The sequence below is a fragment of the Procambarus clarkii genome, chromosome 56, assembly GCF_040958095.1.
Source record: "Procambarus clarkii isolate CNS0578487 chromosome 56, FALCON_Pclarkii_2.0, whole genome shotgun sequence".
NCBI classification, from domain to species: domain Eukaryota; kingdom Metazoa; phylum Arthropoda; class Malacostraca; order Decapoda; family Cambaridae; genus Procambarus; species Procambarus clarkii.
In genome coordinates, this window is record NC_091205.1 from 15,468,310 (window position 1) to 15,483,309 (window position 15,000).

Genomic DNA, 15,000 nt, shown 5'->3' on the forward strand with positions numbered 1-15,000 from the left:
GCATCTCTAACTCATCTGTGTTCAAGTTCCCTTCTGTAATGCCAATCAGGCCTTGAACTTTGTTTCTTTGTCAACTTTGTAAGTTACCCTTAGAATCATATACATCGTTATCATGTCCGTTGTGTTCCTTCCCTCTTCCCGTGGTGAGGTCCTGGGGCCAGATTCACGAAGCAGTTACGCAAGCACTTACGAACATATACATCTTTTCTCAATCTTTGACGGCTTTGTTTACATTTGTTAAACAGTTTACAAGCATGAAAATTTCCCAATCAGCTGTTGTTATCGTTATAAACAGCCTCCTGGTGCTACGGAGCTCATTAACTGTTTAATCATTGTAAACAAAGCCGCCGAAGAGTGAGAAAAGATGTACAGGTTCGTAAGTAACCTGTACATCTTGCGTAACTGCTTCGTGAATCTGGCCCCTGCCCCAGTTCCCTCAGTCATTTTCCCCTCAGTCCAGGAAAGTGCCATGCTGCATATACTTAGGCATTTTCCTAGTTTTCGTTAGCTATGTATCATGTTGTTATAGATTCAGCTACTGGGAACATAAATTTCCAGGTAGCACGGGCTATGGTGAGCCCGTTTTGGACTTACCTGGCACAGGAGCGGGACAAGTAGCACGGGCTATGGTGAGCCCGTAGTGGACTTACCTGGCACAGGAGCGGGGCAAGTAGCACGGGCTATGGTGAGCCCGTAGTGGACTTACCTGGCACAGGAGCGGGGCAAGTAGCACGGGCTATGGTGAGCCCGTAGTGGACTTACCTGGCACAGGAGCGGGGCTGTAACTCTGCTATGTATCAGGTGGAAGTTCTATGCTTCACCTCTCTTAAAAGGCTGTGACAGAGGTCGCATAGAGGAGCCGGAAGGCTGGAGGTCCCTCACGCATATCTTGAGATGTGTGAGGTTGTCTGGAGAAGGAGGAGGAGACGTGAGGGACTAAGGGGGACCACGCTACCTTCTGAGGTGTGGGCCGCTGTGGGTGTGGCGGTGTACGTCTGCTTTATTGACCACGTACATGGCCCCCCTCTCACCACCCCCTCTGCCAGCCTCGCTTCCCACTAATACAAATATCATGGTCAGCCCGTCCAGGCTATTGATAGTGTATGTGTGTGTGTGTGTGTGTGTGTGTGTGTGTGTGTGTGTGTGTGTGTGTGTGTGTGTGTGTGTGTGTGTGTGTGTGTGTGTGTGTATGTGTGTGTGTGTGTGTGTGTGTGTGTGTGTGTGTGTTTGTGAGTGTGTGTGTGTGTGTGTGTGTGTGTGTCGCCTCCCTCGCCTCACTCACTCTATTTATTATTTTGAGAGACACTCCATGATGCTTTACATTTGGTGCCGCGGGCACTGACCTGCTAGAGTAACCCTGCTGCAGTTGTTGAGGCTGGTAGTATCATCATCGTCTGAGGGGACTATATTACTGTGTGTGTGTGTGTGTGTCTCATTTATCGTCTGAAGGAATAGTTAACTGTCTCACTCATCGTCTGAAGGAATATTTTACTGTATTCACCTAGTTGTGTTTGCGGGGGTTGAGCTTTGCTCTTTCGGCCCGCCTCTCAACTGTCAATCAACTGTTTACTAACTACTTATTTTTCCACACCACACACACACACCCCAGGAAGCAGCTCGGAAACAGCTCGTGACAGCTGACTAACTCCCAGGTACCCCTTTACTGCTAGGTAACAGGGGCATTCAGGGTGAAAGAAACTTTGCCCTTTTGTTTCTGTCTGGTGCTGTAACCGAACCCGCGCCACAGAATTACGAGTCCTGCGCGCTATCCACCAGGCTACCAGGCCCCAGACTGTCTCACTCATCGTCTGAAGGACTACAATACTGAGTGTGTAGATGCTTGAGCTCATGTACTTCTATATCGTAGTGGACAGCGCAGTCGACTCACAACTGAGTGACCCCAAGTTCGATTCCAGAGAAGTCGGGTACAAAAATTTCAGCACGTTTCCTCACACCTAATACTCCTGTTCACCTACCGGTAAATAGGTCCCCCCGTGAGTTAGGTGACTGTTGTGGGTTGCATGCTAGGGGAAGGTGGGTCGTTGACCTAGGCCTAAGAGACCATGATAGGCCTAACAGCCGTCCCCGTCCACCCGACAATGTGAAACTAAATGTTCTTATTATCATACTAAATGTTACACCCTCCAGAGAAAACAGCCGAGAACGTGTTCAGTGTGGCAGGGGTGTGGCAGGGTGTGGCTGGGGTGTAGCAGGGTGTGACAGGGTGTGGCTGGGGTGTAGCAGGGTGTGACAGGGTGTGACAGGGTGTGGCTGGGGTGTAGCAGGGTGTGACAGGGTGTGGCTGGGGTGTGACAGGGTGTGACAGGGTGTGGCTGGGGCGTAGCAGGGTGTGACAGGGTGTGGCTGGGGTGTGACAGGGTGTGACAGGGTGTGGCTGGGGTGTAGCAGGGTGTGGCTGGGGTGTGACAGGGTGTGACAGGGTGTGGCAGGGTGTGGCTGGGGTGTAGCAGGGTGTGACAGGGTGTGGCTGGGGTGTAGCAGGGTGTGACAGGGTGTGACAGGGTGTAGCAGGGTGTGACAGGGTGTGGCTGGGGTGTGACAGGGTGTGACAGGGTGTGGCAGGGTGTGACAGGGTGTGGCTGGGGTGTGACAGGGTGTGGCAGGGTGTGACAGGGTGTGGCTGGGGTGTGACAGGGTGTGGCTGGGGTGTGACAGGGTATGGCTGGGGTGTGACAGGGTGTGACAGGGTGTGGCAGGGTGTGACAGGGTGTGGCTGGGGTGTGACAGGGTGTAGCAGGGTGTGGCAGGGTGTGGCTGGGGTGTAGCAGGGTGTGACAGGGTGTGGCTGGGGTGTAGCAGGGTGTGACAGGGTGTGGCTGGGGTGTGACAGGGTGTGGCTGGGGTGTAGCAGGGTGTGACAGGGTGTGGCTGGGGTGTGACAGGGTGTGGCAGGGTGTGACAGGGTGTGGCTGGGGTGTGACAGGGTGTGGCAGGGTGTGACAGGGTGTGGCTGGGGTGTGACAGGGTGTGGCTGGGGTGTGACAGGGTATGGTTGGGGTGTGACAGGGTATGGCTGGGGTGTGACAGGGTATGGCTGGGGTGTGACAGGGTGTGACAGGGGTGTAGCTGGGGTGTGGCAGGGTGAGGCTGGTGGTGTGACAGGGTGTGACTGGGGTGTAGCTGGGGTGTGACAGGGTGTGGCTGGGGTGTGAGAGAGTAAGCCACACCCGCTAGTCGGATGGGAAGAAGAGCTGGGTGGTGTACCACACACATGGTCTACACTCAAGCCCACACCTGCCCCCCTCCCCCCCCAGACTAAGGACATCGCAGTCTTGGCTCCGTGGCTAAGCCCCACCGATGATTACCGCTAGGTGAGGACCACCGCCTTGCACAGTCCCTAGCATGGCACACCAGGAGGCAGGTGTGGGGTGGGGACGCTAACATGGTACACCAGGAGGCAGGTGTGGGGTAGGGACGCTAACATGGTACCTGGTTGATACCTGGTTGATGGGGTTCTGGGAGTTCTTCTACTCCCCAAGCCCGGCCCGAGGCCAGGCTCGACTTGTGAGAGTTTGGTCCACCAGGCTGTTGCTTGGAGCGGCCCGCAGGGCCACGTACCCACCACAGCCCGGCTGATCCGGAACTTCTCTTAGAAAACCGTCCAGTTTTCTCTTGAAGATGTCCACGGTTGTTCCGGCAATATTTCTTATGCTCGCTGGGAGGACGTTGAACAACCGCGGACCCCTGATGTTTATACAGTGCTCTCTGATTGTGCCTATGACACCTCTGCTCTTCACAGGTTCAATCTTGCATTTTCTTCCATATCGTTCACTCCAGTACGTTGTTATTTTACTGTGTAGATTTGGGACCTGACCCTCCAGTATTTTCCAGGTGTATATTATTTGGTATCTCTCTCGTCTCCTTTCTAGAGAGTACATTTGGAGAGCTTTGAGACGATCCCAATAATTTAGGTGTTTTATCTCGTCTATGCGTGCCGTATATGTTCTCTGTATTCCCTCTATTTCAGCAATCTCTCCTGCTCTGAAGGGGGAAGTGAGTACTGAGCAGTACTCGAGACGGGACAGCACAAGTGACTTGAAGAGTACAACCATTGTGATGGGATCCCTGGATTTGAAAGTTCTCGTAATCCATCCGATCATTTTTCTGGCTGACGCGATATTTGCTTGGTTATGCTCCCTAAACGTTAGATCGTCGGACATCATTATTCCCAAATCCTTGACATGCTGTTTTCCTACTATGGGAAGATTCGATTGTGTTTTGTACCCTGTATTATGTTTCAGATCCTCATTTTTGCCGTACCTGAGTACCTGAAATTTATCACTGTTAAACATCATGTTATTTTCTGCTGCCCAATCAAAAACTTTGTTGACATCTGCTTGTAGTTTTTCAATGTCTTCAGCAGAGGTAATTTTCATGCTGATTTTTGTACAACAGAAGGCAGGTGTGGGGTGGGGACTAATGGTACACCAGGAGGCAGGTGTGTGGTGGAGACTTAACATGGTACGCCAGGAGGCAGGTGTGGAGTGGAGACTAACATGGAACACCAGGAGGCAGGTGTGGGGTGGAGACTAACATGGTACACCAGGAGGCAGGTGTGGAGTGGAGACTAACATGGTGCACCAGGAGGCAGGTGTGGGGGGTGTGGGAACGTCGGCTCTGGAACACACCTGGAAAGACCGTGAATATGTAACGAAACTCCGGTACGAGCTCAGTAATAATACATCCTTGCCCGCACACTCGGAAGAATTTTAAGAAAGTGTAGCAGTGATCAGACGGGGCATAGTGTGGAGGGCTGCCACGGCCCCACCACACTATGGCTGGTCATGGTGCCCAACATAGTGTGGAGGGCTGCCACGGCCCCACCACACTATGGCTGGTCATGGTGTCTAACATAGTGTGGAGGGCTGCCACGGCCCCACCACACTATGGCTGGTCATGGTGTCTAACATAGTGTGGAGGGCTTCCACGGCCCCACCACACTATGGCTGGTCATGGTGTCTAACATAGTGTGGAGGGCTGCCACGGCCCCACCACACTATGGCTGGTCATGGTGTCTAACATAGTGTGGAGGGCTGCCACGGCCCCACCACACTATGGCTGGTCATGGTGTCTAACATAGTGTGGAGGGCTGCCACGGCCCCACCACACTATGGCTGGTCATGGTGTCTAACATAGTGTGGAGGGCTGCCACGGCCCCACCACACAATGGTTGGTCATGGTGCCCAACATAGTGTGGAGGGCAGACTCCGTCCCCACCACACAATGGTTGGTCATGGTGCCCAACATAGTGGCCCAACCTGGCAAAAGTGTATATTACAAATATAAATGTGTCAACCCACACAGAGGAAAGTGACACAAAAGTGTTGACCAGACCACACACTAGAAGGTGAAGGGACGACGACGTTTCGGTCCGTCCTGGACCATTCTCAAGTCGATTGAGAATGGTCCTAAGAATGGAGAATGAACTTGAGAATGGTCCAGGACGGACCGAAACGTCGTCGTCCCTTCACCTTCTAGTGTGTGATCTGGTCAACATTCTTCAGCCACGTTATTGTGACTCATCGCCTGCATGTGACACGAAAGTTTTGGTCAGGTCTGAAATCTTATCAAATCGTGACAAGGACTTACTAAAGGTTTAAGACGTCGTAAGGGTCTAGGATTTTGATTGTTGCCACCGGAGGCGGCTAGTTTATTGTGCACCCCATACTCATCCTGTGAGCGGTAGCGCAAAAGCATTACAGAGGGCACAAAAGGTCTTTATCAGACCTCATCTTAGATTATTACATAAACAATTCCATCTATCCTTCACACTTTATAGTTACATGTCAGCTAGTTACAGAGAACGTTCTATTTCAAGAGCTATATATTTACAGTAAGTCATTATACATTAATGGTAGGTCTTATCGCTAATTCATAATTGTTTGAGCAATGAAGATATTACAGTCATCGACTTGATATAGGTCATGGACTTGATAAAGGTCTGAGACTTGATATAGGTCCTGGACTTGATAAAGGTCAGACTTGATATAGGTCCTGGACTTGATAAAGGTCTGAGACTTGATATAGGTCCTGGACTTGATAAAGGTCTGAGACTTGATATAGGTCCTGGACTTGATATAGGTCCTGGACATGATAAAGGTCTGAGACGTGATATAGGTCCTGGACTTGATATAGGTCCTGGACTTGATATAGGTTGAGGACTTGATAAGGTGCGAGGATTTGATATAGGTCGAGCACATAAGATCCGGGACCTGATAAAGGTCCGAGACCTGATTAAAGGTCCGAGACCTGATAAGGGGGATCCAGGACGGAGCCTAGTATTGTCACTTTCATACGAGTTTGGTTCTTCTTCACATAATTATAAGAGGCGCCGATCAACAAGTCTGGATAATGAGACGTCGTGGATTTACCTTAAGACTCCCTGGGCTCCCAAATTTATATATATGGCATCAAGATAATTTATGAGAGTAACATTTTAGTCTAGGATATGAGGACGGAGAGAAGGAACGGTTACCCAACCCCCTCGGACTCTCGGGGATTGAACACCGGCCTGCAAGAATCGAGACCGTCGCTGGTACAGCGAGAACAAGCTAGTGTGTCAGACGAGGACAAGTGAAGCTGTCAGCGGAGAACAAGCTAGTGTGTCAGGCGAGGACAAGCGAAGCTGTCAGTGGAGAACAAGCTAGTGTGTCAGGCGAGGACAAGCGAAGCTGTCAGTGGAGAACAAGCTAGTGTGTCAGGCGAGGACAAGCGAAGCTGTCAGTGGAGAACAAGCTAGTGTGTCAGGCGAGGACAAGCGAAGCTGTCAGTGGAGAACAAGCTAGTGTGTCAGGCGAGGACAAGCGAAGCTGTCAGTGGAGAACAAGCTAGTGTGTCAGGCGAGGACAAATGGGTTCGTGAGAGGACAATGAAGCCGGTGTAAGAGGGAATGGCAGCCTCCTCACCGAGTAAGTATTGACTCAAATGACTTTATGGGCAGTTGGGCCTCGGTGAGTGCTGCCTCTGGTGCCCTCAGGAGTCTTGCTCAGCCCTCAGGAGTCTTGCTCAGCCCTCAGGAGTCTTACTCAGCCCTCAGGAGTCTTGCTCAGCCCTCAGGAGTCTTACTCAGCCCTCAGGAGTCTTACTCAGCCCTCAGGAGTCTTGCTCAGCCCTCAGGAGTCTTACTCAGCCCACAGGAGTCTTGCTCAGCCCTCAGGAGTCTTACTCAGCCCTCAGGAGTCTTACTCAGCCCTCAGGAGTCTTACTCAGCCCTCAGGAGTCTTGCTCAGCCCTCAGGAGTCTTACTCAGCCCACAGGAGTCTTGCTCAGCCCTCAGGAGTCTTACTCAGCCCTCAGGAGTCTTACTCAGCCCTCCACCAACCTGAAGGGCTCCGTCTATGTTCCCTTCTTACACACACACTTGTTCTTACATAGTAATTGTTGCCAGGATTAAGCTCTTGGCTCCAGACTTATGTAACTGTCGTTCGTCTGCTGACTCGGAGTTAGGTTCTACAACCTTTCCAACTAAAGTATACCACTGACTCATTTCCCGTTCGTCGAAAATTTATTTAAATCCTACAACCACAGTTACTCAACAATATTAATTCAAAGTTGTAAAGGAAAAGTTCAAATATTATATAAGTCAATTGTCCATAAAAACACTAAGACAGTTAAACGTAAATAAAGAGGTCCGTGTCCGTCAACCCGTCCTCAAACCAGGCTCGTTAAAGCTGCGGCCGTTTCCCCCCCCCCCCCCCTTTCCCCAAGACATCAATTTTAACTTAAAATTGATAATGGATCTTGAGGGATGGCCGGTGCTTTAACGAGTCTAGCCTGAGGACGGGTTGCTGGGTTGTGCGCTAAGAGTTTTTCAATCGTAAACATAGGGTTTGGCAGCTGGATTAACAAACATTTGACCTTTGTTGATGAGGTCAGCCTGAGAAATATATACAAAGTAAAAAGACAATTATATAAGCAATAAAACATGAAACGATTTAACAATTAACTTGGAGAAGACGAAAATTAGCGTGTAAGCAGTTGAGCTCAAGACTCAAAGTTGTTTAACTCGGGTCTCGTTTTCGTGATCGACATACATTCCAAGTCGTTGAGACTTAGTCGAAGACAAATGGAAATCAGAAGATTGAGATCTGTGTAAGTGAGAGGGCGGTGTGTGGAGCGGTCTCTCCTGCAGCAGCAGCAGCAGCTAGAGCACCCAGCGTGCCAAGGTGCCAACCTCTGTGGTAAGAGACGCCCACCATGTGGTTCCGAGGTTCCGGGTTCGATCCCCGGTGGAGGCGGAGACAAATGGGCAAAATGTTTCTTTCACCCTAATGCCCGTTACCTAGCAGTAAATAGGTACCTGGGAGTTAGACAGCTGCTACGGGCTGCTTTCTTGGGGGTGGGGGGGGGGGGGGGGGGGGGGGGGGGGGGGGGTGGGGGGGTAGAGGCCTGGTCCTCACCGGGCCGCGGGGACACTAAAGCCCCGAAATCATCTCAAGATAACCAGCTACGGTGGTGAAGGTTTCCTGAGGTCTTCCCCCGGGGATCCAATGTTACATTTCTAACATTTAGAAGGACAAACAACACCATATCTGAGGTTAAAGGGCAACTGTTCTATATAGCTGGCAATAGTATGGTTAGTGGTAAACACAAACTTACAGTTAGTTTGCGGACAGGAATGTCTAAAAATATTACGAATATTTTTTCTAATATGATAGTTAACTGTGCCCAAATAAATAAATTTGAGATTTACCTAAAGATAACGTATATCTTTAGGTAAAAGATAAAGAATATCTTTAGGGACTGTGGGAATTTTAACAAGTAAAAGTTTTGTATTAAAGAATTTCCTGAAAATTCTATAAAATACTTTGCTCGGAAAAAAAACATATGATTAAATAACTCTTGCAAGAAATTATTTTCTTGCAGCAGAAAATAATTATCAAAACAAAGATTGAAAGTTCTGTTTAACAAAGTTCTAATTGTATTCATCTTAAATAGTTCAGGAAAACCCTAGATAATGTAAACCTAATCCAGTGAATGTAGGTTTACGGTACACTGAAGTATAAAACTCTCCACCAGTATTAATAATTAAGGTTTACGGTACACTGAAGTATAAAACTCTCCACCAGTATTAATAATTAAGGTTTACGGTACACTGAAGTATAAAACTCTCCACCAGTATTAATAATTAAGGTTTACGGTACACTGAAGTATAAAACTCTCCACCAGTATTAATAATTAAGGTTTACGGTACACTGAAGTATAAAACTCTCCACCAGTATTAATAATTAATGAGGCAGGAAATACTATTTTTAAATTTACCTCAATTTCACAAAGTAATATTGAGGTAAGTTCTACTTCCCTCTAATTACTTTTTTTTTTTACACAGGTGAGTACAGGAACAAATGCCATGTGATTCCTGTTACCAAGTTGCCAGTTTATCCTTCCCATACCTCATGGTAAACCTTACTTACCATGTGACTCGTGTTACCAAGTTGCCAGTTTATCCTTCCCATACCTCATGGTAAACCTTACTTACCATGTGACTCGTGTTACCAAGTTGCCAGTTTATCCTTCCCATACCTCATGGTAAACCTTACTTACCATGTGACTCGTGTTACCAAGTTGCCAGTTTATCCTTCCCATACCTCATGGTAAACCTTACTTACCATGTGACTCGTGTTACCAAGTTGCCAGTTTATCCTTCCCATACCTCATGGTAAACCTTACTTACCATGTGACTCGTGTTACCAAGTTGCCAGTTTATCCTTCCCATACCTCATGGTAAACCTTACTTACCATGTGACTCCTGTTACCAAGTTGCCAGTTTATCCTTCCCATACCTCATGGTAAACCTTACTTACCATGTGACTCCTGTTACCAAGTTGCCAGTTTATCCTTCCCATACCTCATGGTAAACCTTACTTACCATGTGACTCCTGTTACCAAGTTGCCAGTTTATCCTTCCCATACCTCATGGTAAACCTTACTTAGTTTTCACCCTGATACACGACCCGTTGGTCTGTGAACAGCCAGACACCCAATTACTGCTGAGGGAACAGAGGCGAGCAGTTAAGGATTGACTCCAAGGTAATCCTTCCTATCCCTGCAACCCTGTTACCTAGCAGTAAATAGGTACTCGGGAGTTAGTCAGCTGTCACGGGCTGCTTCCTGGGGGTGGAGGCCTGGTCGAAGACCGGGCCGCGGGGACACTAAAAAGCCCCGAAATCATCTCAAGATAACCTCTCAGGATAACCCCCTCCCATTCCCTTCTAACCAAACTCACCCACCAGCTGGTTACCCACCACCTGGGAGCCCTCAGCCTCTTCCAGTCTCAGTCTCTTTAATTTTGTGAATATGTGAATATTGTTTTATATTATACAAAGAAAAACATAAATAAAGAGAAATAATAATCCCTAAGTTCAGTTATTATGATATTCTAATAATTATCGTGGGGTTTCAAGTGACACTTGTTTCACTTAGGTCAACCCCGACCCGATCATGTTGGGCACGTGCCCCACAGGAATCAGGGTGCAAAGTTGGTTGATTCTAGCCTTGAGTGTCTTGCATCCTGCTTTGGGACACAGACATTCTATTACAAATATATATATATATATATATATATATATATATATATATATATATATATATATATATATATAGTTTGTGAGGGTACCACCTCTGGTGCCAATGTGGGGACCCATAGCCTCGGAGAAGAAAATAAAAAGTATTCAGTGGAGACCTTGTAGTTTCTCACTGAACACTAATATTATCTTCTCCTACCTATATATATATGTGTGTGTGTGTGTGTGTGTACTCACCTAATTGTACTCACCTAATTGTGCTTGCGGGGGTTGAGCTCTGGCTCTTTGGTCCCGCCTCTCAACCGTCAATCAACTGGTGTACAGATTCCTGAGCCTATTGGGCTCTATCATATCTACATTTGAAACTGTGAATGGAGTCAGCCTCCACCACATCACTTCCTAATGCATTCCATTTGCTAACTACTCTGACACTGAAAAAGTTCTTTCTAACGTCTCTGTGGCTCATTTGGGTACTCAGCTTCCACCTGTGTCCCCTTGTTCGCGTCCCACCAGTGTTGAAAAGTTCGTCCTTGTTTACCCGGTCGATTCCCCTGAGGATTTTGTAGGTTGTGATCATGTCCCCCCTTACTCTTCTGTCTTCCAGTGTCGTGAGGTGCATTTCCCGCAGCCTTTCCTCATAACTCATGCCTCTTAGTTCTGGGACTAGTCTAGTAGCATACCTTTGGACTTTTTCCAGCTTCGTCTTGTGCTTGACAAGGTACGGGCTCCATGCTGGGGCCGCATACTCCAGGATTGGTCTTACATATGTGGTGTACAAGATTCTGAATGATTCCTTACACAGGTTCCTGAACGCCGTTCTGATGTTAGCCAGCCTCGCATATGCCGCAGACGTTATTCTCTTTATGTGGGCTTCAGGAGACAGGTTTGGTGAGATATCAACTCCTAGATCTTTCTCTCTGTCTGTTTCATTAAGTGTGTTTGTGTGTGTGTGTGTGTGTGTGTGTGTGTGTGTGTGTGTGTGTGTGTGTGTGTGTGTGTGTGTGTGTGTGTGTGTGTGTGTGTGTGTGTGTGTGCATATACGTACAGTGTGGTCTTTTGTTGTTTTGATACATATTGTGTACCATATATATGCACATAACCCAATATTATGTATTATTTTTCAATATTGCGTAATTTTCGAGAACAAATTATCCCGACATTTAAATTTTCATTTAAATATTCGCATCCTTTTTTACACCTATAAAATATTCAACGTTTCATGCATCATTTAAAGCTCTGTATTTTGTAATTAGATTATCTTGCCGTGAAATATACCAACTTGCACAAAACCCTTCGTGCTGTAGCGCGTTACAAGAAAATTATTATTCCTTCATTGTCTTGTTCCGTTCGTTGCGTGGAACGTCCAGGGACTAGGCTAAAGCATAATTAAGGTGAGTAATTTAGCGCTCCAGGAGCTGGTGCGGGTGCCTCGGTCTCAACCTGCGGGGGTGTGGGGCGTGGGGAGTGGGTGTGGCGCGTGGGGAGGGGGTGTGGGGCGTGGGGAGGTGGTGTGGGGCGTGGGGAGGTGGTGTGGGGCGTGGGGAGGGGGTGTGGGGCGTGGGGAGGGGGTGTGGGGCGTGGGGAGGTGGTGTGGCGCGTGGGGAGGGGGTGTGGGGCGTGGGGAGGTGGTGTGGGGCGTGGGGAGGGGGTGTGGCGCGTGGGGAGGGGGTGTGGGGCGTGGGGAGGGGGTGTGGCGCGTGGGGAGGGGGTGTGGGGAGGGGGGTGTGGCCCGTGGGGAGGGGTGTGGCAAGGAGTGTTATGGGAACTACCTCACCATTAACATGTGGTCCTGTGGTAAGGAGTCTGGTCATAACGACGCAGCTCCTGGTAAACACTCTGAATGGTGGAGTGACCACACACGTAGTGAAGCTTCCGACAAGTTGGTGGCAATAGTGGCAGCAATGGTGGTAGTAGTGGTGGTAGCAATAGTGGTAGTAGTAGTGGTAGCAATAGTGATAGTAGTAGTGGTAGCAATAGTGGTAGTAGTAGTGGTAGCAATAGTGATAGTAGTAGTGGTAGCAATAGTGATAGTAGTAGTGGTAGCAATAGTGATAGTAGTAGTGGTAGCAATAGTGATAGTAGTACTGGTAGCAATGGTGATAGCAACAGTGGTAGCTACAGTGGCAGCAATAGTGGCAGCGACAGTGGCAGCGATAGTGGCAGCGATAGTGGCAGCGATAGTGGCAACAGTGGCAGCGATAGTGGCAGCGATTGTGGCAACAGTGGCAGCGATAGTGGCAACAGTGGCAGCAGTGGGGGCAGCAGTAGTGGCAGCAGCAATAGTGGCAGCAGTGGGGGCAGCAATAGTGGCAGCAGCAATAGTGGCAGCAGTGGGGGCAGCAATAGTGGCAGCAGTGGCAGCAGCAATAGTGGCAGCAGCAATAGTGGCAGCAGCAATAGTGGCAGCAGTGGGGGCAGCAGCAGTGGGGGCAGCAATAGTGGCAGCAGTGGGGGCAGCAATAGTGGCAGCAGCAATAGTGGCAGCAGTGGGGGCAGCAATAGTGGCAGCAGTGGGGGCAGCAGTAGTGGCAGCAGCAATAGTGGCAGCAGTGGGGGCAGCAATAGTGGCAGCAGTGGGGGCAGCAGCAGTGGGGGCAGCAATAGTGGCAGCAGTGGGGGCAGCAATAGTGGCAGCAGTGGGGGCAGCAATAGTGGCAGCAGTGGGGGCAGCAATAGTGGCAGCAGTGGGGGCAGCAATAGTGGCAGCAGTGGGGGCAGCAATAGTGGCAGCAGTGGGGGCAGCAATAGTGGCAGCAGTGGGGGCAGCAATAGTGGCAGCAGCAATAGTGGCAGCAGTGGGGGCAGCAATAGTGGCAGCAGTGGGGGCAGCAGCAGTGGCAGCAGCAATAGTGGCAGCAGTGGGGGCAGCAGCAGTGGGGGCAGCAATAGTGGCAGCAGTGGGGGCAGCAATAGTGGCAGCAGTGGGGGCAGCAGCAGTGGGGGCAGCAATAGTGGCAGCAGTGGGGGCAGCAATAGTGGCAGCAGTGGCAGCAGTGGGGGCAGCAATAGTGGCAGCAGTGGGGGGCAGCAATAGTGGCAGCAGTGGGGGCAGCAATAGTGGCAGCAGTGGGGGCAGCAATAGTGGCAGCAGCAATAGTGGCAGCAGCAATAGTGGCAGCAGCAATAGTGGCAGCAGTGGGGGCAGCAATAGTGGCAGCAGCAATAGTGGCAGCAGTGGGGGCAGCAGTAGTGGCAGCAGCAATAGTGGCAACAGTGGGGGCAGCAATAGTGGCAGCAGCAATAGTGGCAGCAGCAATAGTGGCAGCAGTGGGGGCAGCAATAGTGGCAGCAGTGGGGGCAGCAATAGTGGCAGCAGTGGGGGCAGCAATAGTGGCAGCAGTGGGGGCAGCAATAGTGGCAGCAGCAGTAGTGGCAGCAGCAGCAATAGTGGCAGCAGCAGTAGTGGCAGCAGCAGCAGTAGTGGCAGCAGCAGCAATAGTGGCAGCAGCAGTAGTGGCAGCAGCAGCAATAGTGGCAGCAGTAGTGGCAGCAGCAGCAATAGTGGCAGCAGCAGCAGTAGTGGCAGCAGCAGCAATAGTGGCAGCAGTAGTGGCAGCAGCAGCAATAGTGGCAGCAGCAGCAGTAGTGGCAGCAGCAGCAATAGTGGCAGCAGCAGTAGTGGCAGCAGCAGCAATAGTGGCAGCAGCAGTAGTGGCAGCAGCAGTAATAGTGGCAGCAGTAGTGGCAGCAGCAATAGTGGCAGCAGCAATAGTGGCAGCAGCAATAGTGGCAGCAGCAGTAGTGGCAGCAGCAATAGTGGCAGCAGCAATAGTGGCAGCAGCAATAGTGGCAGCAGCAATAGTGGCAGCAGCAGTAGTGGCAGCAGCAATAGTGGCAGCAGCAGTAGTGGCAGCAGCAGCAATAGTGGCAGCAGCAGTAGTGGCAGCAGCAGCAATAGTGGCAGCAGCAATAGTGGCAGCAGCAGTAGTGGCAGCAGCAATAGTGGCAGCAGCAATAGTGGCAGCAGCAATAGTGACAGCAGCAATAGTGGCAGCAGCAATAGTGGCAGCAGCAGTAGTGGCAGCAGCAGCAATAGTGGCAGCAGCAATAGTGGCAGCAGCAGTAGTGGCAGCAGCAATAGTGGCAGCAGCAATAGTGGCAGCAGCAACAGTGGCAGCAGCAATAGTGGCAGCAGCAGTAGTGGCAGCAGCAATAGTGGCAGCAGCAGTAGTGGCAGCAGCAATAGTGGCAGCAGCAATAGTGGCAGCAGCAATAGTGGCAGCAGCAATAGTGGCAGCAGCAATAGTGGCAGCAGCAATAGTGGCAGCAGCAATAGTGGCAGCAGCAATAGTGGCAGCAGCAATAGTGGCAGCAATAGTGGTGTCGTGGTGGCTAGGCAAGTCCTGCATATTAGATTGAAATTAAACCTTCTATTGATTCCTGCGGTTGGTCAGCTGCCTGTCATTAGTTCAGACATTCCTGCCTCACTGCTGACAACATTCTTGCCTCACTGCTG

General features: G+C 50.0%; 1 protein-coding gene across 1 annotated transcript in view; it reads left to right on the plus strand.

Annotated features, from left to right (window-relative positions):
* Nucleotides 1-12,325: 12,325 nt before the first annotated feature.
* The window catches only part of LOC138353172 (uncharacterized transmembrane protein DDB_G0289901-like), an 18,335-nt gene continuing 15,660 nt past the window's right edge, over nt 12,326-15,000 (plus strand). Inside the window, exons 1-3 of the mRNA XM_069306041.1 lie at nt 12,326-12,423; nt 12,546-13,504; nt 13,548-14,880. Coding sequence (XP_069162142.1) covers nt 12,326-12,423; nt 12,546-13,504; nt 13,548-14,880 — 2,390 coding nt within the window. The remainder of the gene's footprint in view (nt 12,424-12,545; nt 13,505-13,547; nt 14,881-15,000) is intronic.